Genomic DNA, 25,510 nt, shown 5'->3' on the forward strand with positions numbered 1-25,510 from the left:
ATTATGTGTTTATACAGCATAAATGCAAGATACTTCAAAATACATCATTGAAATATTAAAATATTCCGAAATACGGAATAATCCGTTATCCAAAATTCTCCTGGTCCCGAGCATTTTGGATACGGGATACTCAACCTGTATGTATATATATATATATATATGTCATTGGTTTATGACTTTTTTTTTTTTTCTTCAGCTGTATTATGTTTTTGTCATACTGTTGGGGGCATGGGCGCTGGTTAGAACAGAGATGTAGAACACAACAGAGGGAGACACCGAAGCGATTCAGCTATGCTTGCCGGAATTGTGACTCCAGAGATACAGAGGGTTCTAGGGGGGGGTATGTCAACCTTTTGACTGTTGACCTTGCCATTGTCGACCTAATGCTTGCGTTGACCTTCCAACCCTCTCGACCTTAACCATGTGGACCTATTGCATGTGTCGACCTTCAGTTGTCAACCCAATGGATGTCGACTTAAATGTGTCGACCTATTGGCCATATACTGCTAGGGGCTGATGTCCTGCATCTTGTTGGTGTTTTCATTGCTTTTCACGGGACTGCTGTGTATTTAGAAGAATTTTCACATAAGATAATAAAGGAATTGTTCACCTAAAAAAGCTCACCCACCTGCCCACATGTGACTTGTATATTCTAAATTAAATTGCAAACAAGCACATGATATGTCACATGGTAAGCCACGGTATCAGGAGGAGGGGGGGGGGGGGGTACAGCACAGAACGGGTAGGGTTAGTGTTCATTCTAGCAACATGCACCTTTTAAAACCCATGCAGTTCCTCTTTCCTACCCGGAGTATCCCGCTCTGCTGTGTACGTTTCTAGCACAGTTTGGTCTGCGTCTCAGTGCTGAGATGTAGACCATATTGTGCTAGGAGCACCAAAGCATAGAGCAACACTCCAGGCAGGAACGACGAACCGCACATAAAGGTGCAGGGTGCTAGAATAGGTAGGGTGCTGTTGCGTTGTGTATTGCTTACCGGCACTTTAACATGTAAGGCTAAAGTATTTGTACAATAAGAGTAGCTCCGTCTAATTTATTTCTTTTGTTTACTATTAAATTGCCCTCACATGTCAAGTTACACATCAGAAAAACAGTGTGTCGCCTAACATCACAAATGGCAGCCAGATTCATGGTGAGACTGTGTGTGTGCGTAGCTCGTCCAGTTCAGTGCAAGTTGTTCCGTCTTACCATTGTCCTTCGTCTGTTCTAGAACGTTCCCAACAGCTCTTATTGCTATATTTGTACCCGATAACAGAGAAGACTATTACTTTTCATCTCTAAAGGTTTTTTTTTCATTTTAAGATGATTTGAACTTTGTAACTTTATACTGAACACAATACGTTGCTTTCCGTTTTGTAGCTCCCATCTGTGTTTTTCAATCATCAGACAGTATTGGGTAAATTAACTAAGATGGGAGATAGGAGGTTGCCCCTAGCAACCCATCAGATTATATCTACCAATCTAGTAGAATCTGATTGGTTGCAATACTCTATGCCATTGGTACGACCTCACCTAGAGTATTGTGTTCAGTTCTGGAGGCCATATCTCCAGAAGGATATAAATACATTAGAGACTGTACAAAGAAGGGCAACTAAAATGGTGCATGGCCTACATCACAAAACGTACCAGGAAAGACTAAAAGATCTTAATATGTATAGTTTAGAGCAGAGAAGGGAAAGGGGGGACATGATAGAAACTTTCAAATATATCAAGGGTTTTAACAAGGTACAGGTGGGAGACATTCTTCACAGGAAGAGGAGCAGCAGAACACAAGGACATACACTGAAACTAGAGGGAGGAAGATTCAGGGGAAATGTGAGGAAGAATTACTTCAGAGAAAGAGTAGTAGATAAGTGGAATAGCCTCCCATCAGAGGTGGTAGAGGCAAATACAGTAGTACAATTTAAACATGCTTGGGATAGGCATAGTGATACCCTTACAAAGAAATAAAGATCAAATATGGTTTGAGGTAACATGTTTAAAAAAGGGGCAAACTAGATGGGCCAAGTGGTTCTTATCTGCCATCAAATTCTATGTTTCTATGTTGCTACGAGCAACATACTGGGCAAAATTTAATAGGGTACAAAATTATAAAACATTTTTGTAGACCGCTACAAAATTGCGTCATATCGCACATGTCAAATGTGCAATTTTTTTTCCCATTTTTTTTTTTAAAACAAAGTCAGAAATGTGATGTCTGTTGACATTGTTCCCCCAAATATGTGGGAAAAAATAATATTTAACAAACCAGCACCGGGCTTTTGGAGTGGTCCTGGTTCCTGACTCCCCAATAAAGGGGTCCCCCCCAGGCTTCATCCATCCAGGGCTGAAGCCTGGGGCTGTCTCCTGTGTCCCTGAGCAGTGGGCACCAGGCTGATAAAATAAGTGTAAATATTAGATTTAAAAACATTGTTTTTGACAGTAGAACTACAAGTTCCGGAAGGCCTTACCCCGCATGCTGGGACTTGGCCCCCTTATGTTGTGTACACACGGTGAGATTCCTTGCTATTCGACTTAATGGTGTGTACACACTTGTACAATGTGCATGAGATTTTGACTATATAGTCAAAATCTCATCTGGATCGCATGCAGATCGCACGGGATTTAACCCTTGAGATCCTGATGCGCGCTCCCGTATCGCAGCCAGAATGTCTTGGCTGTATAGACTATATAGTGCAGATCTGCACTATATAGTATAAATTGGATGCAGATAGTCTAAATTGTATATATTATATGCAGATAGTCTAAATTGTACAAGTGTACACACTAGGGCGGAGTGAAAAAACTGAAATTGAGAAATTCAAAATCGGCTAGTGTGGGAAAGTTGTGACTTGACCTGAATAAGAAACGTGCAAAAGCATTTTGATCTGAGTCAACATCTTCTGTTCTGGCAAGAGGCCTGAAGTTTCACTTTTTAGGTGAAAATGACGAAACCTATGAAGATGCTCCAATCTAGTTATAATTATGTCAGGATGTCTTAGAGTGGTTCATTAATATACTTTAGCATAGTAAAAAACAGTACGAGCTTGTCCTAGTGCAAAGTGACTGACTGGCGGGAGAAAAAATCCCTAATAATTGACCCATTTTCATGGTCACAATTGTGAATATTGTGTGTTTTCTCCTGAACGTGTTTATAATAGAAGAAGCACAAATACTCTAAATGGAATTTCAGTGACACTGTGTGAAATATAACACTGCATAATGGCCCTTAATCAGACCTGATCGCAATACAAATTTGTTCTCAAAATGGGCAAAACAAATGCTGCATTGCAGGTGGGGCAGATGTAACGTGCTGAGAGAGTTAAATTTGGGTGGGGTGTGTTGAAACTGAAATCTAAATTGCAGTGTAAAAATAATGCAGCAGGTATTTACCCTGCACAGAAACAAAATAACTCAACACAAATCTAAAGGTGGCCATACATCTACAGATCGATTGTCAGATCTGGCTGGTTGGAACAAATACCTGGTAATATCTGAATGACAGTTTTTGGCAGTTTTCCAGCATTTCAAAGCAAAGTTATCTCATCCATTACCAGTATTTTGTTCCAAACAGACAGATCGGACAATAAATCTGTAGATGTATGGCCACATTAACTCCCTCTGCACATGTTACATCTGCCCCACCTGCAGCTGCATTACAGCATATAATTATGCCAAAGATAAGCCAATATATTAACAGTTAAATACATTAAAGTGCATTATGCTGTAATAAGTATTGCTGATCAATCCTGCCTAGCAGGGCTGTCTTTTTGTATGGGCTTAATGGGCACTTGCCCAGGGGCCCCAGGCGTATAAGGGCTCTATGTTGATAGCTGAGGATCCCCTTTTTCCAGGGATACCAGAATTTTGAAAATCGGCCCTGGGGAACTGCAGATATCCAACTTCAAAGCAGCAGTCCACATCCGACCTGTTAATTACAATTTCCAGTCATATTTCTCAGGTTCTCTCTGACACTAGCGGCTTTTCTCTATCATGCCCAGAACCAGAGATATCAGCCTTCAAGCAGCCGGTCCCTGCTCCAGCTCCAAACGTCTGGTGTAGTTTTATATTTTTGTCAATGGATTGCTCTGGCTCCTGATCTCTGATACCCAAGTTCCCAGAACCTCCTGAAAGTTGGGACTCTAGGTTTTTATACTAGGCTAAGAAATCTATTTCCAGATAATGGCGATATCTGCAGTCAAACAAACTGCCCTTTCACTGGAAAATGACGAATATTAAGCCCACTCCATTATCCAACCCTCCACTGCGTATAAAACACCCCCTACCTCCCTGGAAGTCATTTACAAGGGACCCTTCATTCAGCTCAGTGCCCCCTTCTACACGTTAGTGTTCTCCCTCCCACCACCTGTGCAGTAAAGGAGTAATTAGCAGAAGTTACTGCTCCAGGTCCTACATGTTGAATGGAAGATAGAGCACCCCCTGCCACCCGTGGGACATCAAAGCTGCTGCTGATACCACCCCTAGGAGGGGAGAATGGGTAAGGGCCCCAGTGCATTGCTTTGCCCAGGTGCCCACACTGCTGTTAAGACGGCCCTGCTGCCTAGAAATGAACACAGTGATTGGCATATATGTACTGCTGGACACCACCATGATTAACCTGTTATTTTTTGAATCAATGTTCTTGTTTTTTTTTTCCGCTAAACATTAAATGTATTTGTTTATTTATTTATTTACAGTTTCTTATATAGCTCAGCAGATTCCTTTACGCTTTACAATAGTAGACAGTGATAAAACAAACTGGGTAATGACAGACAGACTTGGGGGTTAGAGGGCCCTGCTGCAAGCTTACAATTGATTACATCATAATACACTTCAACGTATTTAACAGTTAATATATTGGCTTATCTTTGGCATAATTATATGCTGTAATGCAGCCCAATCATGTTCCCAGTATAGGGGATGCAACACTGTTTTTCTGTCAATAAACAGAAGTGATATGTAAAATGATACATTAGACAGTTTACACTTACTTGTAATACTTATTGTAACAGTTACTGTTTTTCAATAACAGACTGCAACAGTTAATTTCTTATTTATGTACACATGATTGTCTATCTTTGTATATGCACTGCAAAGAGAGCAGCATAAATCCAATTTCATGTATTTCAGTGACACTGTGTGAAATATAACACTGCATAATGGCCCTTAATCAGACCTGATCGCAGTACAAATTTGGGTACTTGTGAGTTATCCGGGCGTCCGATTTTAAAATCGGGTCGGATCGGGACATCGCATCGCATCGCATGCGACCATCGGATGCGATGCGATGCGATGCGATGCGATGACCCGATTTTTCCATAGGAATCAATGTTAAAATGGACTGAGTCCATTTTAACATGGAATTCAATGGGAAAAAGGGTCCTTTTCATACCCCTACTATCCAAGTGGGCATGGAGTTGGATATAAACCTGTGGCGAGCGTAGCGAGCCACCGAGCCCGAAGCGTGGCGAGCGTAGCGAGCCCCGCGAGGGGACACAGAATACCGTCCCCTCGCGGGGCTCGCTTCGCTCGCCACGCTTCGGGCTCGGTGGCTCGCTACGCTCGCCACAGGTTTATATCCAACTCCATGCCCACTTGGATAGTAGGGGTATGAAAAGGACCCCTTTTTCCATAGGAATCATTTTAACATTGATTCCTATGGAAAAATCGGGTCATCGCATCCGATGGTCGCATGCGATGCGATGTGATGCGATATCGCATCGCATCGCATCTGATTGTATGCCTTAACTTAAGGCATACAATCAAAAAATCGGACGCCCGGATAACTCACAAGTACCCAAATTTGTTCTCAAAATGGGCAAAAAAAATGCTGGACTGCAGGTGGGGCAGATGTAACATGTGCAGAGAGATTTAAGGTGGCCATACATCTACAGATTTATTGTCCGATCTGTCTGGTTGGAACAAAATCCTGGTAAAAGATGAGAGCAAATGACAGTTGACCATTTGCTTTGAAATGCTGAAAAACGGATATTACCAGCTGTTTGTTCCAACCGGCCCAATCTGACAATCGATCTGTAGATGTATGGCCACCTTTAGATTTGTGTGAGTTATTTAGTTTCTGTGCAAGGTAAATACCGGCTGCATTATTTTTACACTGTAATTTAGATTTCAGTTTCAACACACCCCACCCAAATTTAACTCTCTCAGCACGTTACATCTGCCCCACCTGCAATGCAGCATTTGTTTTGCCCATTTTGAGAACAAATTTGTACTGGGATCAGGTCTGATTAAGGGCTATTATGCAGTGTTATATTTCACACAGTGTCACAGAGAAAACACCCCATATTCACAATTGTGACCATGAAAATGGGTCAATTATTAGGGATTTTTTCTCCCACCAAAGTCATTCACTTTGCACTAGGACAAGCTCGTACTCTCTTTTACTATGCTAAAGTATATTAATGAACCACTCTAAGACATCCTGACATAATTTTAACTAGATCGGAGCATCTTCATAGTTTTCGTCATTTTCACCAAAAAAGTGAAACTTCAGGCCTGTTGCCAGAACAGAAGATGTTAACTCAGATCAAAATACTTTTGCACGTTTCTTATTCAAGTCAAGTCACAACTTTTCCACACTAGCCGATTTTGAATTTCTCAATTTCAGTTTTTTCACTCCGCCCTAGTACACACCTTTAAGATTCCAGTGCTATACAATCTTTGCTAACTCTGTACTATTTCCATACAATTCATACAATCTGCTTAGATTTGCACTATATATAGTCATTGCTGCCCTGTCTAATCTGGGGTTCGATATGTGCTGCCACGGGAGCGCGCATCGGGATTGCAAGGTAAAAAAAACCTGTGCGATCTGCATACGATCCCGATGCGATTTTGACTATATAGTCAAAATCTCATGCTGATTGTACCTGTGTGTACACTTTAAAGTTCACCTGTAAAAAGAATGTTAAAATAAAGACACACACACACACACACACACACACACACACACACACACAGAATAGTAAAACTTTAATGCATACATTTTACACCAATCCATTCACACATACATACACATACATACCCCTCCTCCCTCCCACGAAGTTTGTCCTCCGGCGCAGCTCACCCTTCACTGACAGCGGACTGTGTTTTTTTTTTTTTTGTCCCCAGTATTTTTGGAACCAGGACCTGTCCAAGGGCGCGGTGCTTGTTTCTTAAATACGGAGGAACCCCAATATCCCCCCCCCGTACAGCTCTATGAGCCTGGCCTGCATTTGCTCACGAGGAGGGACCCCACTTCATTTTTTATTTTTTTGTAAATGTTAACTTTAGAACAATTTTTTGGATAGAACCATGCACAGATGTCACTGATTAGATGTTTTGAGATTTTTGGTAATTTTAATGGTGCGAATTGAAACTTCGCACCCTAATACATTTGCGATTTTTTTTTTAAATAAACTTTTTTTATTGAGACATTGCTTTACAATGTAATAAACACATTGCAAATGTGTATTGTGTACAAATTGCATGAATTTAACAATTTAAAACATGGTCCATTAGTATTTTAAGTCCAATCATCCTACAAATCGGAGGAATAACAAACATATATTAATGGTCAATACATGGAGACATTACAAAGAAAAAAGAGGAGGTCACCCTGAATGGCGCTTACACTATATCAGTGGATATGTATATTTTCTGGACCCAAAAGAGGGGATCATATGTAATGTAAACCATAGTTATACAACCATAATGTGACGGGGGCAATAAAGGCTCTATCTCACCATTCCAAGGTTGTATAACTATATTCAACAACCTACTGCATTTGCACTTTACCTTTGTATGTAAAGTGATCTTTGTTTTTTGAAGTTTTTTGAAGTTTTAAGTGTGTAATAAAATTTTTTTCTGGTTTACATTACATATGATCCCCTCTTTTGGGTCCAGAAAATATACATATCCACTGATATAGTGTAAGCGCCATTCAGGGTGACCTCCTCTTTTTTCTTTGTATTGACCTCGAAGAGTGGGTGTGTACTCTTTTCTGGCCACCAGGAGGCTGCTACACTAAAATCAGGTTAAATAGTGCGCACAGACCCCTTACACCATTTTTTCTTGTACATGGAGACATTAGTTTAGGTTATGGGGATCTTGAGCAGGTCCCCTAGTAAGGTACCATGTTGTCGATTTTAAGCTATCGTGTTATATTTTCGTTTTTAAGGTTTTCTATTAGAAAATGAATACCTAAAAGTCGCACATGTGCAAAAATTGCACCATATTAAATCCCCCTCCCCCCGGGCAGTGCACCTCCTTATCTACAGATTTTTGCGCGCCAAGTCCCATACGATGCGACTTAAAAACGTAAGCACTTAGAAAGCTTTACAATGAAAGCTTGTGCTCCATAAGTAACTAAGCCCCTTCCTGGGACTGTATTGATTTATCGGATGTATGTCCACTTGCGATTGAGTCTGAATCCATATATAAAGTTCTACGACACAACGTTGTTTTTCTTTTACATTGTACTTCGTAAACCGGTTCACACTCCGTTGCACACATATCAAAGTAATCAGTGCAGTCCTGTGTAGCAGTAGTATTACATTGCAATTAAGACACACATTTGTGTAAAAAATTGCCTGTCTCAATCGCACCAGGCGTCTTGCGCTGCATGGTGTATTAAGGTTAAGGAGTCGGCTGTAGAAGTGCCATGAGACTACAGCCTGTTATCTGCTGGTAGCGGTTTGGAAATGCCGGTGTTGCGGTGGATATTGCACGCCTTCACTCAGCTCCGGCTTGATGGTGCAGGTGCCGTCACTGGACCGAAACACTGTGGAGCCGCAGTGTCTCTCGCTCGTCAGACGGTATTGCTGGACTTTGACCCCTTTTAAGGAGATGTATACTGATATATTATGTAAAACTACATTTCTAAAAGTGTAATTAAGTATTCACATATATATTATACATGAGGTTTTTTTCATTATATAATATTCTATGTAGGTGGCTGCCTATTAATTATCGAATTGTGATTTTTAACGTTTTTGTATTCAATTTGACGTATTTTACCTACTATGAATTGTATCATATTGTGTACGTTTTTCAGCCATAGATTTATTGGCGCAGGTTTTGTTGTGATTTAGACCCTCTCTATTAGCTGTATGCAGATTTTTATTTGGGAACATACTTGTGTACACCAACACTTTAGATCTCTGCAGCTTTTGATCCATTCTTTTGAGACATTAAATTCATAAATCCATAAATATTTAGAGGAATTCTATCACCTGATTTCTAAGGTAGTTAGGACAGTGATATATATGCAGTATGATACTGTACAGTTACATACAGTGCAGCATGTTACTGTCCCGTGACCTACAGTGCAGTATGATACATCTGGTAACATATGTACAGTATGATGCATCCAGTGACATGTATACAGTATGATACTTCCAGTGACATACAGTACAGCAATGTACAGTACAGCATGATACCGTCCAGTGACGTACAATACAAAGACATACTGTACGTACAGCATGATATTCCAGCGACATACCACACAGCATGATATAGTACAGTGATATACCGTGTGATACAGTACAGTGAAATACATCCAGTATGATATGCCCAGTGACACAGTACAGTATGATACGTCCAGTGACATACAGAACACTAACCTACAGTATGATACAGTACAGTGACTTAGAGTACAGCATGATACCGTCCGGTGACGTACAATACAGAGACATACTGTACGTACAGTATGATACGTCCAGCGACATACCACACAGCATGATATAGTACAGTGATATACCGTGTGATACAGTACAGTGACATACATACAACATGATATGCCCAGTGACACAGTACAGTATGGTACAGTACAGCAATGTACAGCATGATACAGTACAGTGACCTAAATACAGTATTATACAGTACAGTGATAGAGTACAGCGATATAGGTACTGTGACATACAGTATTGCAACCTACAGTGATACCCCGTGTGATACAGTACAATGACATATTGCAGTGTGATACAGTAGTGATATACATACAGTATGATACAGTACAGCCACACACGTACAGTATATTGCTGTGATTACTTTGCTGTATATGTGAGAAGGGAAATACAAACTACTGTATAATATATTGATGCTTATGAATGATGTAGAGGGCAAGAAGGGGCATATGGGCATCATGTAATAATCTATATGTCACTTTTATCCTCACCTTGAATCCCCAATCTTACTTGTGCCTTGAGAACAAGAGCTGTAGTCTAAGCCCAACCTCTGTTCTGTGCCTTCTGCTTCCTCTGCAGCTGCAGGAGTTTGAGACGGCCATAAAGCAAAGGGACAGCATCATCACCCAGCTGACCACCAACCTCCAGCAAGCCCGGAAGGAGAAGGACGACATCATGCGGGAATTTCTGGATCTTACAGAACAAAGTCAGAAGCTGAAGATCCAGTTTCAACATGTGAGCAGGTTTATTTAGTTTCTGGAGGAGTCAGTCAGTCGTATATATGGAGGTTCGGAACAGGCAGGATCGGATTGTAAGGATGGCTTCCAGTCCATATTGGGGCAGATGTATTAAGCCTTAACAAGAGATAAATGCAAGGGTGATAAAGAGAGATACTGTAAACATCCAGCCAATCACCTTCTAACTGCCATGTTACAGGCTGTGTTTGAAAAAGTCAGTAAGAGCTGATTGGCTGGACGTTTATCTCTCTTTCACCCTTGCATTTATCTTAGTTTTGTAAATGGATGGATGTTTTGACACTGAGTGGGTTGCTAGTACCACTATACTACAAGGGTCAAACGTCCAGCATAAACAGAGGTCTCTGTCTAAAACGATATAATTTCCTGTATATTCCATACTGCCCCGCACCGTTACTGCGATCAGTAAATGAAGGACTTCTAGCAGTTCCTAGAATCTCCCATCATTCATCTAGGAGTCCAGCTTTTAGCCATGCGCCTCTGACTGTATGGAAGCCGCTTCCCCTGCACCGTGCGAGAGGCCCCCAATCTAGAATCCTTCAAACACAGACCCAAGACTTTCCTGTTTACTCAGATTGTCCCTTTTATATCTTTATGCTCTCTGTATTTTATGAAAGCTTTTCTGTACTTCATTGTTTCTGCACTGTGTAATGCTCATTCTATCTGTTAAGTGCCTTAAGTCCTATTGGAGAAAGAGCGCTATATAAATAAAAATTATTTTTTACTTGTTCTGGTAAACATCAGGCCATAATACAAACCATTCAGAGCCGGTTTGCGGTGTATCATTCATTCAGATAGGACATTGGGGGGCTGTGACAGAACGGCTGGTACCTATCGGTGCTAGTACCTATTTGTAGTGATGGCATACCATCTTATTTATTTGCAGCTACAGGCCGGCGAGACCCTGAGGAACAGCAGCCACACGAGTACAGCCACCGATCTCCTCCACTCTAAACAACAGATAATGACTTACCAGCAGCAGCTGGAGGAGCGGGCGCACCAGCTGAGGCAGTGCCAGAAAGAGAACGAGGACTTCCAGACCCAGGTCATCACTCTGCGAGAACAGATTCACAGCCTTCAACAGGTCTGTACAGTGAGAGCTGCTCTGTGTCTGTAGGGGAGGGTTTGTACTGCATTGTACAGTATGCATTGATCATACCATGAGTAAAAGATGTCCATACACATGTAGCTGTGAAATGCAACACATGACCGGATCAAGACAGTGCGTTATTTTGGCATGTTGTGCATTTAATGGCTTTGACCATGTGTGTTATTGGGGACAACTGAATTATTCCATAGGCAAATGTGGGGGGAGGGTGGTTCTGGTTGCACAGAAACCCTCTCCTCTTGGCAAGTTCCTTAAATTATGACAACAATAGAGCTGGTATATAATTTAATCAATAGAGCTGCCACCACATCAGTGTAAGGGACACAGCAGAGCTGCTGTACGTGCCCTGTGGGAGCAGCTTCTTCTACCAAGTTTGCTGCATGTGTGTGTGTGGATCTGAGCCCTCAAACATCGCAGTAGACCAGAGAGCAACTGCCAGGAGGAAGAGACAGGAGCCTTACCATGAGTTGGGAGAGTGTGAGCTTAGAAAGTGCAGTACTGGTTCTATTCAGTCTGTGTATTTGTTTATTTATTATGGCGTGTTTAACCTTTTCCTGACCACGAATCTTATTTACATGTTTGAAACAGCCTATACTATAGACCATCTGTACTGTTAAATATTACTACTGTATTCCATACAGTATCCAGTGTATAAAAATACAAATTTTTAGGGCTGTTACCGCTCCCCCAGACTCCCGTACTTACTCCATTGTGCTGCAGAGTGGGAGATTTTGGATTACATTTGGACAACCCCCCTCTAATAATCCAGCGTTTGCCACTGCTATGGGTGATTTGCCATTTAACTCTGCACAAATCCAACCAACGGCAGATGAGCTCACCCCTCGCAGCCAGATTTTGGATTTGCTTATATTCTCTATCCACTGCTTTTATATACTGCGCCCTTTTTACTAGGAGACACCCCAAGCAAATGTTTTAGGATATAAATACTATATACCAACAAGTTCGTAACTGAATATCTGCATTCGTTCCATCTTAGACTGCCTTTTATAACAGGAATATTTACATATAATCTTCCCTTAATAAAAAAAAAAGTAAATGGGCACTTGGGAAAAACCATACTGCGCTGCAGATGGGGCTGATGTATCATGTGCAGAGATTTATATGAGAGAGGGACGTGTTCAAACTCAGATCTTAATCACAGAATAAACCTAAAGCTGTAATGCATCTGTGGGTTACATGCAGGTGCGGCCAGTATTTACCCTAATGCCAAAATGAAATGGATTTTTACCCCTTGTTTTTACCGTTTGTCCAGTATAAAGTAATATGCTTTTTTTTCCCTTGTTTGGTTACCAAATCTGATTCTGCCCCATAGTGTCAGGAGAATATATTGTCACATTGTATTCCCGGTATGTTCCTGTTTGGTCACGTCCAGTTCAAACAATTTTTGGAGGTATTCGTCGCTCGTTGTTTTGATAGTTGTTTGGTGTATTTTTTATCCGCTGTGTCTTGGCGATGGGGCAAGTCGGGACCTTCTTCAGGAGGAGGGGTGGGGGGGGGGGGTTTCTCTGGGGAGGTGGGGTGAAATGAGCCTGTTTTGCCAGACTTTGTGCAGCCAGTGAGAAGATAGTTTGCACATCAGGTTGTTATTTTTTTGGTCTTTTTTTATAACCTTGGAGCATCCGTATATGCAACTTGAGAGCTGCGTTTAACAGGGTATAGGTCATTGGGTCTACCAACTTAAGGTCGACATACATTAGGTACAGCACTGAAGGTCGACATGCTCAAGAAGGATGGAAGTGGCTAGATCCTGGTCAAAAGGGCGTCATTTTTTTTGTCCCGAATGTCGACACCCACCCTTGCATGGCTCGCAACACTTTGTTCTCCTTCCTCTCCCTGGTGGATGGTAAGGCATTAAATACCGCCTGTCGGAACATGCCGGCTCAAAAAAGAGAAAAACCCATGTCGTCCTTTTGACTGTCGACCTAGCCACGGTCGACCTTCCTCCCAGGCTGACCTTAAGCATGTCGACCTATTTCGGGGGTCTACCTAACACCTCGACCCAATGTACGTTGACATTTCTTGCGTCGACCTAATGACCGTATGTTGTTTAACATTTCTAAGCGACAAAATATGATGAACAGAGATTATTAATCTTTTATCCATAAACTAGTCTAGAACATTTGGGTTGTGTTGTCACAATATAAAGTGGTTGACAAGACGGTCAGAATGTCTGAACTCTTACCACTGCAATGCATTGTTATGGAAACAATAGGGAACAATCAATATGTTTTTTTTCCAGTCTTTACAGAGGCCGAAGCTGGTGTTACTCTGTGCTGCTTTTATTATGGCAAAAAGTTTGACTCTTTATTTGACTCTCCTGTTTAATTAACTCCAAAATGTCAGCAGCGTATGGAAACACGTGCATAGTATAATTGCTGTAGATCTGTTCTCCCAGGCAGCAGCGTGACCTAAGGTCACACGTTCCAGGTACGTTCTGCTAATGTCACTGTCCTGCTGTTATCACTTCACATCTGGATGTCTGACCTATTAGCAGAACACTCAAGACAATGAACAAGGTTGCAAAAAAATGCAGGCACCTATTGTTTAATTATTGTTTTAATTCAGAGTTCTCCCCCCTTTTCAGTAATATACCCAGATATTGTCAGAATCGTGTTTAGTGCTCGCTGGACGCTAAATATATTTTGTGTAGTTAAAATAATGAAATCTCATTAATATAACGAGTTCTTGGCATGATATAAGGCATAGCTTTGTAAAAAGGAGTGCCACCCGACCCATTTCTCTAATCCCAATCTAGCTGGGAGGGGTGTTATCAACTCCATAAACCCTTTGTAGGGTGGGACATGTATTGTCTGCCTAATTTGGATCGCAGGCTTCATACAGAAAGAAAATGATTTCTATAATGTGATTTCTCTCAATTGGATCTCTTTAAGGTGCAGCAGAAAGAACTTGAATTATCTCACGAACAAAAGATGAATGAAAAGGATTTGGAGCACGAGAGCCTGAAATCTGCTCTACACAACGAGGAAATCAAGTGTCTGGAACTGAAAGAGAGAATTAGTGCGTCTGAGAAAGCTGCCGATGAACTGCGGGAACAATTAACCCAGAAGATCCAGGAAACCAGTAGCCTTTGCGACGAGCTCAACCTCTCTAAACAAAAGGAGAGGAGATCCTCCGACGAAATCAAGCAGTTAATGGGCACCGTAGAAGACCTTCAGAAAAAGCACTATAAAGACAGTCAGTCGGAGGCAGACCTTGTTCAGCGAATGGAATTAGAGACACAAAAGAAACTGGAACAGCTTCAGGCTGAGCTAGACGAGATGCACGGAGGGCAGATTGTACAAATGAAGCAGGAGCTGGCCAAGCAGCACGCGTCTGAGATCGAGAGGCTGCACGCCCAGCACAGACAAGAGGTGGACAGCGTCACCAGCCAAACAGCCATCCGCGCGACCAACGAACAAATAAATGAACTTAATGCCATCATCAGCGAATTAAATGCCAGGCTGCTGCAGTCTGATGAGCAGAGGAGTAAAATGAAGGAAGATTTCTCCCAGAGAATAGAGACCGTTTCGGCAGAGAAATCCCATCTGCAAAGGCAGATCGAAGATCTGCTGCAGGACTTGAGCTATGCCAGGGAGCAGGTTCAGAGGGCCAAGCAGAGCCTCACGGAAAAGGAGAACAAACTCAACGAGGCCAGCAGTTTGTTCTCCACAATCGACAGCCTCAAAGCAGAGCTGGCCGCAGCCAATGAATCTACCAAAGAGATCGAATCGAAACACGAGGCCGAAGTGACAAACTACAAAATCAAGCTGGACATGCTGGAGAGAGAGAAGGACGCAGTGCTGGACCGGATGGCCGAATCTCAAGAAGCGGAGTTGGAGAAACTCAGGACGCACTTTTTATTCAGTCAGGAAGAGGAGCTGTCTAAACTCCGGGAAGACTTAACGCTAGAACATCAAACAAACCTTGAGAACCTGAAAGATAACTTAGAAGTTCGGTACAGACAGCAACTTGATGAGACGCAAGAAGAAATGAGTAGGACCATCGCTGCCATGCAGTCAGAGAAAGATAGTCTGATAACCAAACAGAATAGTCTAATGCTGGAAATTTCTACTATGAAGGACTTAATGCAATCCGTCAGCGACCCCAAGTCAGAGGGGCTGATGATTCAGGTTAATGAACTACAGAAACAGTTGGAGTATTTGAAGAACGAGGAAAAGGAGAAGGGGACAATTGAGCAAGAGGTCCAGGTTTTGCAGCTGAGAGTGGAGTTCCTGGAGAACGAAGTGAAAGACAAAGACGACCTCAAGGACAAGTTGAACATCCTGGAGGACGACAATAAACTTCTCAAAGATAAAAACGAGGCCTTGGAGAATGTCTTGAAAGAATGCAACACGGAAATCTGCGAAAATCTTTCCGAACTTGTTCATTCTGGTCGTTTCGATGTTAAAAATAACATTGGACTTCTCATTTCAGAAAACAAACGACTGCAAAACCTAGAACTTCAACTGAAAGAGGAGATTCAGCGGCAGAAGAACACCTTCTCTTTTGCCGAGAAGAATTTTGAGGTCAACTTTCATGAACTTCAAGCAGAGTACACCTGTCTGGTAAAGGTTAAAGAGCAGTTAGAAGACAGTAAATCAAAGCTAGAGAAAGAGTATAGAATGCAGGTAGTAGCGCTTAACGATGAGATTACAAAGTTGAAAGGGGTATCGGCAGGAGAGGACCGATTGGGTCCTACTAAAACTGTCAAAGCCAATAAACTCGATGGCGGAGAAATTGTTGAGAAAGACACCACGGAATTAATGGAAAAACTGGAAAATGCCCAACGTGATAATCAAGAACTATCGGCAAAACTTTCCAATGTCTCTGAACAGTTAGAGGTAAAGCAAAATGAAATAAACCGGCTAAAAGAACAAGTAAAAACATTATGCGATGAAAGAGACCATGTTGTATCAGAGAACATCCAAAAGAACTCTAAAGAGACCGCACTTGAAGAGTCGGGCGATGGTAGTAAGACTCCTGCTAACGGTAAATGTTTGGTAGACGAGACAGGAACTGGAGGGAGGTAGGTTCAGGGGAAATGTTAGAAAGAATTACTTCACAGAAAGGGTAGTGGATAAGTGGAATAGCCTCCCATCAGAGGTGGTAGAGGCTAAGACAGTAGAACAATTTAAACATGCTTGGGATAGGCATATGAATATCCTTACAAAGAAATAAGGATTAAAAAGGGTTGAGTTTACCTGAAAGGTAAAAAAGGGGCAGACTAGATGGGCCAAATGGTTCTTATCTGCCGTCAAATTCTATGTTTCTATGTTTCTATGTTTCAGGACATAGTCCCCTCTTGGATTTATCTCCACAAGTCTGCAACGTGTCCGCACAGCCTGAGCTTTCTGTTGTAGAGACAGAACCCCATTTAGAAAGGCTACAGGAATCGGCTAGTAAACCCGACTCTTCACTGACTGGGTGCGATCTTCCGGAAAAAGATGCACTTACACAGAAACGGGATAACCTTCTTCAGGATCAGGTACGTTTCCATGTTCAAGGCAATACAGACATTGTGTTTTGTATGTTATTTGTTCAGTCTTTGTTACTAATGGTTTGTTTATAATATAGTAAATATTTTGCAAGTTGTGTCTGGTGCATGACTTTGTGTGTCTTTTACACTCTTTTGTTTAGTTTTGTATACAGTACTCTTTATCATGAGAATGTCGCAGTAGGCAGCTAATTCCCATGTCCTGTCCCGTGTTTTACGGGTTTTTCCCTAGAGGCTTTGGCTGATTTGTCAATGAGTTTTATCATACGCCAACTCATTTTAAAACTTGTTGCTTATGATAAATGGTTCTCCGGCCAATCAGCTCATAACTGTCACGTGTTTGAATAATGACAGCTGGAAGCTGATTTGCTGGTATTGGTCATTGGGTCATCCCAACAAAGGTCAACAACAGAAGGTTGATGTGGCTTAAGTTGACACCTCAATGAGGTCAACATGCTTAAAATCGACATTGACAAAAGCATTACGTTGACAGTCAAAAGTTCAACATGGGTTTTTGCCTTTTTTTTTTTTTTCTCGACATGGACACCGTACCAGTGCACTGCGTTCCCTGTCATGGCTCTCTGCGCATGCTATGATTTGGGGAGGGTGCCTCGCTACGCTCAGCACACTAGGTCTACTCTCCCTCCACGCCCTAGTGGATGATAGGGCATGATATTCCGCCTGTCGACACATGTCGGCTCAAAAAAAAAAAGTGAAAAACCCATGTCGACCTTTTGACTGTCAACCTAGACACTATCGACCTAATGCTTGTGTCAGCCTTACAACCAAGTTGACCTAAGCCATGTCGACCTTCAGTGGTCGACCCAATGCATGTCGACCTTTTGTGTGTCGACCCAATGACTGTATACCGCTGGAGCACCATTGAAACCATGACCTCGGGTTTATGAGGCAGTGATACTAACCATTACATTGTCCATGCTGTCCAAATAACATTAAAGCCCAACTAGGCCCAACATTTAAGTGCAGATAACTGTGCGACACTGTTACTTATACTCCTTTTATACCAGAGCCTCTGCCCCTGGGCCGGGGCTTGGTGTCAAAAGGGTAAAAAAAAAAAACCCGGGTCCGGTTCACCAGGTGTCCTACCTGGTAAATGCTCAGGGTCGGACACAGGGCTTCCCCACAGTCAGCGGCCATGTAAATAGGTAACCCGGGTCATCTGACCCAGGGACCCATTTCCACCAATAGGGGAGCCCATACCTCTGGATCGCAGTATCCTGCGGTCAGTCTGGAGGTTGGGCAGGGGCTGCGTACACAGTACTACGCAGACAGCAGCAGAGGCTGGGCAGAGGTTAATGGATGCCTGTGTGCGGCATCCATTCACCTCACAGGACAAAGCAGGGGGCGCACGGAGGTGCTCTCTGGTGCTGGGCTTGCCCCCAGCGTGTTGGCCGGCGCTGTGCGGTCCCAGCTGGCGGGTTTCCCAGGGCTTGGAGATGATGTCATCTTCAAGTGCTGGCTCAGGGCCCGCCTTCGCCAGCGCCGCCAGTCCGGCATAATGCCGAGGGTGCAACCCTGCAGTTCTGGTGCAAAAGTGGTATTATAAGCACTCCTTTGTTCCAGTAGTCTAACTTCATTCCTACAATGACAGAGGTCAACTTTCTTATGTTTTTAGAATTGTAAATGGTTCTGTAGCATATTACTGTTGTTTATTGTCATTGCCGTGTGCCATATGCAGGGTGATAAGATGCTGCAACAAGTGGCGCAACGTATCCGTCTCCCTCAGACCCCCAACGCTCAGTTGGAGCAGATCAGTGAAAGCTTCCACGCTGAGCTGGAGGGCGCGCCTCGTAGCCTCACAGATCCGATGCCTACAGCTCAATACCAAAGAATAGAAGTGCCCCAGCCAGAGCTAGTGCAGCACACAGGTAATGATGAGCAGGACCAGGCGCATGTGTGACCGGTTTCTGTAGATTGTTATGTACGTATGCTTGTATTATGCTTAGTTATGTAAATCCGGTGTTTCAGGACAGAAAATGGTTCTACGTTCACTGTTTCACATTATCAGAATTCCTGCATTCAATTAAACCCGGCCATGTGTTACAGTATACATATCCTTACTCTCCTAAGGGGAGGCAGACACCATGTAGATATTGAAAAACACCAACCGTCCTATTGTCAACGCTAGATTGTCCACATTGCAAATGCCTACATTCCGCAAAATGCCGACACGGAGGGTTAGGGTTCTGGATGGAGATGGGGGGGGGGGGGAGGGGTGGGTTTAGTGTATCAGAATTGTTTTATCGGGCTACGGTCACAAGGGCGCCCCTATTTAGATAGACAGGGATTAGGTCGACACCTGAAATAGGTCGACATGGATACAGATAGTGGTAGATGCTCAAATTAGTTCAGTAATACTATTCAGGTGCATGCAAGGGAGGGGTTAATACTGAGTAAGTAACAAGACATTGGTTCCCCCAGCTCACTGAATAGTATTAGTAACCAATCTTGAACACTACATGATAATAGAATTCAGAGATATTGGTTACATACAGTATACCTGCGCAGGTGTATGATATGCCCCCAAGCCACGTCAAGGCTTCTCTGTATATTGGGGGTCCCTAGCGCTATATCTAGGTTCAGGGTGCGGCACCCCAAAAACTATCATAAGCTAGGAGGCCCAGTGCGGCATGCCAGTGATATACTAAGTGTTAATAATTAGTGATAGGAAGCCAAAGCTATACATAAAGAGAGAGATAAATGAAATGTAATTAAAATAAGAGAGAGATAGTGTTAGTGAGGGAAAACTAATAGGTCGACATGGCTAAGGTAGACGGGATGGAAGGTTGATACAAACATTAAGTCAACAATGGGAAGGTCGACATGAAGATTTCACATTATTTTGTACCGACAGGCAGTATTTCATCTGATCTGCTAAACATGTCGACATGATGATTGATAAGAAAACATACTAAACCCCTTAGGGACTGCTAGATTTGATTTCTTGGTCCCATGCTAGCCCCAAAATGTCAAATCACAGTGAAAGCATCAGTTCTGGTGATACATTATATCATATGTGACAAGTTATAAGGTACTAGGTGATTCATCGCGCCCTACGGGCGCTCTTCACACCGGCGTAAGGGGCTACGCCCCTTAATTTGTGAACATTTGTATTGTGAGAAATATGGTTAGAATTGTATGAAAGATGCCCTGTATTGCAGCTTCTGGCAGTGGGTGAGGGTCCAGCGTGGCAGCACAGGAGTACCGGACGGTGGCCCTGAGTCAGTGTCTCCTCCTACTGGGTGGGAGTTAGGGTGCATTAGAGCAGGAGGCTGGGATATGAGGCATGATAGGGGTATGTGGGCAACACAGCGTCAGCGATTACCCAGTGGTGGAAGTTACGGTTCAGGAGAGCAGGAAGCTGGGTGGTGTGGGTGTGTGGGCATACGGGGGACTAAAGAGGGTGGTGGACACTGTGCAGCTTCTGCCAGTGGGTGAGGGTCCAGCGTGGCAGCACAGAAATACAGGAGTCAGTGTCTCCTCCGACTGGGTGGGAGTTAGGGTGCATGAGAGCAGGAGGCTGGGCGGTAAAGCATGATAGGGGAATGTGGGCAACACAGGGTGAGCGGGTCTCCACTGGCGGAAGTTACGGGGCAGGAGAACAGGAGGCAGGGCAGTGTCCTCCCACATTGATGGCAAAAGTATTCAACATCGGCCATAAACCATCGATTATTTGAAAATCATTGATGGTCGATGGGCATCCCTAGAACTGGAGGAGGGTGGGGGACAGTATGCAGCTCCCGGCAGTGGGTGAGCGTCTCCTCCCACTGGGAGGGAGTGAGCGTGCATGAGAGCAGGAGGCTGTATAATAGTGGTATGTGGGCAAGACATTGATAAAAGTTGTGGCGCTGGTGCAGAGGGCAGTGGGGAAACCTGCAGTGCGGCAGCCAGGGCCGGATTTCCCACCTAGGGGCGGTACCTGCTTGTGGTGGTACAGGATCCACCATTGTCACGGGGGTACGTGAAATGCGGGAGCGGGGGCCGCGGTGGTCCGCTGGGGGGTGGAATTGCCGGAAGGGGGTCTGCAAATTGCGGGAGGGGGGGTGGTGTGTGGGGATCCGCGGTTAGCGGGAGGGGGCGGGGGTCCGCAAATCGTGGGCGGGGGCGCGGGGGGGCTTGAAGTGAATTGCGGGAGGGGGGGTTGCGGAGGTCCGTGAATTGCGGGAGGGGCGCGTGGGGTGCCGTGAGTCAAGGGGGGGTGGTGCGGGGGTCCGTGAATCACGGGAGGGGTCATGAATCGCAGGAGGGGGGGGTCGTGGGGGGGGCTGCGAATCGCAGGAGGGGGGGTGTGGGGGGTTGCCGTGAATTGCATGAGGGGGGCGTGAATCAAGGGAGGGTGGGCGCAGGGGGGTGGTGCGGGGGTCCGTGAATCGCGGAAGGGGACATGAATCGCGGGAGGGGGGGGTCGTGGGGGGTTCCGAATCGCAGGAAGGGGGGTATGGGGGGTGCCGTGAATTGCGTGAGGGGGGCATGAATCGCGGGAGGGGGGGTCCCCGAATGTGTGAATTACGGGGCGGTCGCAAATCGCGAGAGGTGCCGAGGGGGCCCGCAAATCGCGGGAGGGGGACGCTACGGGGGGTTTCGTGAATCGCGGGAGGGGGGGTCGTGGGGGGTCGTGGGGGGTTGCAAATCGCAGGAAGGGGGGTGTGGGGGGTGCCGTGAATTGCGTGAGGGGGGCATGAATCGCGGGAGGTGGGGTCCCCGAATGTGTGAATTAGGGGGGCGGTCGCAAATCGCGAGAAGTGCCGAGGGGGCCCGGAAATCGCGGGAGGGGGGCGCTACGGGGGGTTCCGTGAATCGCGGGAGGGGGCGGCGCGAATTGCGGGAGGGGGGTCGCAAATCACAGTAGGGGGGGTAGCCGTGAATCGCGGGAGGGGGGGTCGCGGGGGGCCCTTTTAATGGCGGGAGGGGGGGTCGCAGGGGTCCCGCGAATCGCGGGAGGGGAGGATGCAGGGGTCCTGCGAATCGCGGGAGGGGTCTCGCGGGAGGGAGGGGTCGCTGGGGTCCCGCGATTTGCGGGAGGGTCGCGGGGGTCCCGCGTTTCGCGGGAGGGGGTGGTCGCGGAGGTCCAGCGAATCGCGGGAGGGGGTGGTCGGGTCTGGGACGGATATTAGACAGCACTTACATCGTCAGCCATTACATCGACACCATTAGTTCGACAGCTCAATAGGTCGACATGGTTTTAGGTCGACATACCATAAGGTCGACATGTCATTATGTCGACAGCTCATTAGGTCGACATGTTTTTAGGTCGACACTGCCATTAGGTCGACAGAGTCTATGTCGACAGTCAAAAGGTCGACATGGGTTTTTTCACTGTTTTTTGGCCGAAATGTCGACATGGACACAGTTTGAAGTGTACCGCAGCCGCTCGCTATGCTTCGGGCACGGTGCCTCGCTGCGCTCGGCACCAGAGACGGCCCTAGCCTAAATTACGCCCTAGGCAAGATTTTGACTGTTGCCCCCTAGCACTGCCACTAGTTCCGTCTCCCCTTTCCCAGCACCATCAACCCTCATCATAGCAGTCATCATTTTGGTGTCCCTACCCGCAATATTTTAAATAGAACCAGCACACCCATTCAGTGCCTTTTTTGCTGAAAATTCGTCTTATTTGCATTGTTTTGACCAGCACACACAAGGAGCTTCTGCTGATTAAAATGATATGCAGCATGCCTATATTCTGTGTGCGACTGTGGCTGTACCTGCATACGGAATGCTATGTTACAGTGAGTTCCATGAATACACTATTTCATATGCAGATACAGCCTCACTCACACACAGAATATAGGCATGCTGCATATCGTTTTAATCAGCAGAAGCTGCTGATGCCCCTAGGCATTCCAAATGCCCTAGGCAATTGCCTAGTTGGCCTATGCCTAAGGCCGGCCCTGCTCGGCACACTATTTTATTCTCCCACCACGCCCTAGTGGATAGTAAGGCATGAAATACCGCCTGTCGGCACATGTCGGCTCAATAAACAGTGAAAAAACCCATGTCGACCTTTTAACTGTCGACATAGACACTGTCGACCTAATGGCAGTGTCGACCTAATGAGCTGTCGACCTAATGAGCTGTCGACCTAATGAGCTGTCGACCTAATGAGCTGTCGACCTAATGAGCTGTCGACCTAATGAGCTGTCGACCTAATGGTATGTCGACCTAATGGTATGTCGACCTATTGAGGTGTCGAACTAATGGTGTCTAACAATAGTCCGGATACCGGGGTGGTCGCGGGGGTCCCGCGAATCGCGGGAGGGGGGGTTCGCGGGGGTCCCGCGAATCGCGGGAGGGTGGAAAGCGGGGGTCCCGCGAATCGCGGGAGGGTGGAAAGCGGGGGTCCCGCGAATCGCGGGAGGGGGGGTGCGGGGTCCTGCGAATGGCGGGAGGGGGGGTCACGGGGGTTCCGCAAATCGCGGGAGGGGGTGTCGCGGGGGGGTCGCGGGGGTCCCGCGATTCGCGGGAGGGGGGTCGCGGGGGTCCCGCGATTCGCGCAGGGGGGGGGTCGTCGCGGGGGTCCCGCGATTCGCGGGAGGGGGGTCGTCGCGGGGGGGGTCACGGGTGGTCCCGCAAATCGCGGGAGGGGGGTCGCGGGGGTCCTGGCAGAGGGTAGGGATGTGCAGGAGTAGTGGTGGATGGTGGCTGTGGAGTAATGGTGGATGGTGGGCGTGTACTGTAGCCCTGGCTGGGCGGGGGGAGGTGATGTCAAGGGGGTGGAACATTAGACACATGAAAGTGAAACTGTTCTACACAGGAACGTTCTCCACAGGGGTTGAGTGACAGATCTGGCTAAATATATAAGAGATTAGCCTTCCCTCAACTGTTAAGTACTGCGACTATACACAAAGGAAAACTTATCGCACAGGAGAGTGATGAATAAGATACTAGAAAAGGTGGACCCCTGATTTTTAGTTACAGGTTTAAATGAAACCTAGGTTGACGGGGTGTGCTACCACTGGACATCTATATATATCAAGCAACAGGGTTTGTACAGAGACAAAAAAAGAAATGTCACTGTGTGGTGCACCTAAGAATTGACACAATAATACGTAACTTTTAATTGGATAACTCTAAAATTGGTAGCGAAATAATGGACACACAATACACAAAAACATATATGACACAGACAGGTGTTTTAAAAAGGGTACTGATACCCTCACGACGCTGGGCCCCCAATCCCAATGAAATTTATGAGAATGCTTTTATTTGTGTACACATAAAATGCTTTGATGTTTTAGCAGTAACTTAGTACCTAGGACGTTCTCCTTAATTAGTGGAGAATTGACAGGTATGATACCCGGTCTGATAGGTACTCACGGCTGTTGTGCGAGTGATAGTATATGGATCAACTCACACAATTTTTACAGTTTGAGTGCTGGTTAATCTCGAATGCACTCTGAATTACCACAATTATAACAACAGTCCTGCCCCCTGTAATAAGTGTGGGTCTAGGAAAGGTAGTGGTGCTCTGCAGCAACGCTAGTCTGACCCGCTGTGTGGGATGCGGGTATGAGCCAGGCGATGGCGTCGGGTAGCGGTGTAGGTAACTGCGCCCGGTGGGAAGTACCGAATGCGGCTATGTTTGATGCCGCAGACGTTCCCACTTGCCAGTTCTGATACAACACGGTGTTAGTGCGCAACACACCGTGTCTTGCCCTGGTGAGATATGCCAGGTATCAGATCGCCAGAGCGTGCTGCAGAGGAAAAATACTTTAAGCTAAAACAGATCAAAATGCATTTATATCAGGGAAGGGAAGGGGGACACAGACGAAGTGTAACGGTCGGCGTACGCTTCGCCAAGGAGCTTTTTCAAGACCAGATCTTGAAAAAGCTCCTTGGCGAAGCGTACGCCGACCGTTACACTTCGTCTGTGTCCCCCTTCCCTTCCCTGATATAAATGCATTTTGATCTGTTTTAGCTTAAAGTATTTTTCCTCTGCAGCACGCTCTGGCGATCTGATACCTGGCATATCTCACCAGGGCAAGACACGGTGTGTTGCGCACTAACACCGTGTTGTATCAGAACTGGCAAGTGGGAACGTCTGCGGCATCAAACATAGCCGCATTCGGTACTTCCCACCGGGCGCAGTTACCTACACCGCTACCCGACGCCATCGCCTGGCTCATACCCGCATCCCACACAGCGGGTCAGACTAGCGTTGCTGCAGAGCACCACTACCTTTCCTAGACCCACACTTATTACAGGGGGCAGGACTGTTGTTATAATTGTGGTAATTCAGAGTGCATTCGAGATTAACCAGCACTCAAACTGTAAAAATTGTGTGAGTTGATCCATATACTATCACTCGCACAACAGCCGTGAGTACCTATCAGACCGGGTATCATACCTGTCAATTCTCCACTAATTAAGGAGAACGTCCTAGGTACTAAGTTACTGCTAAAACATCAAAGCATTTTATGTGTACACAAA

At 45.3% G+C, this 25,510-nt stretch overlaps 1 protein-coding gene across 1 annotated transcript in view; it reads left to right on the plus strand.

Moving 5' to 3' along the window:
- The window catches only part of AKAP9 (A-kinase anchoring protein 9), a 229,317-nt gene that overhangs the window by 35,586 nt on the left and 168,221 nt on the right, over window positions 1-25,510 (plus strand). The window contains exons 6-10 of the mRNA XM_083145245.1: window positions 10,264-10,419; window positions 11,326-11,523; window positions 14,460-16,557; window positions 16,857-17,053; window positions 18,762-18,951. Of these exons, the coding sequence (XP_083001371.1) occupies window positions 10,264-10,419; window positions 11,326-11,523; window positions 14,460-16,557; window positions 16,857-17,053; window positions 18,762-18,951 (2,839 nt within the window). The remainder of the gene's footprint in view (window positions 1-10,263; window positions 10,420-11,325; window positions 11,524-14,459; window positions 16,558-16,856; window positions 17,054-18,761; window positions 18,952-25,510) is intronic.

The sequence above is a fragment of the Crinia signifera genome, chromosome 5, assembly GCF_055691185.1.
Source record: "Crinia signifera chromosome 5, ASM5569118v1, whole genome shotgun sequence".
NCBI lineage: Eukaryota > Metazoa > Chordata > Amphibia > Anura > Myobatrachidae > Crinia > Crinia signifera.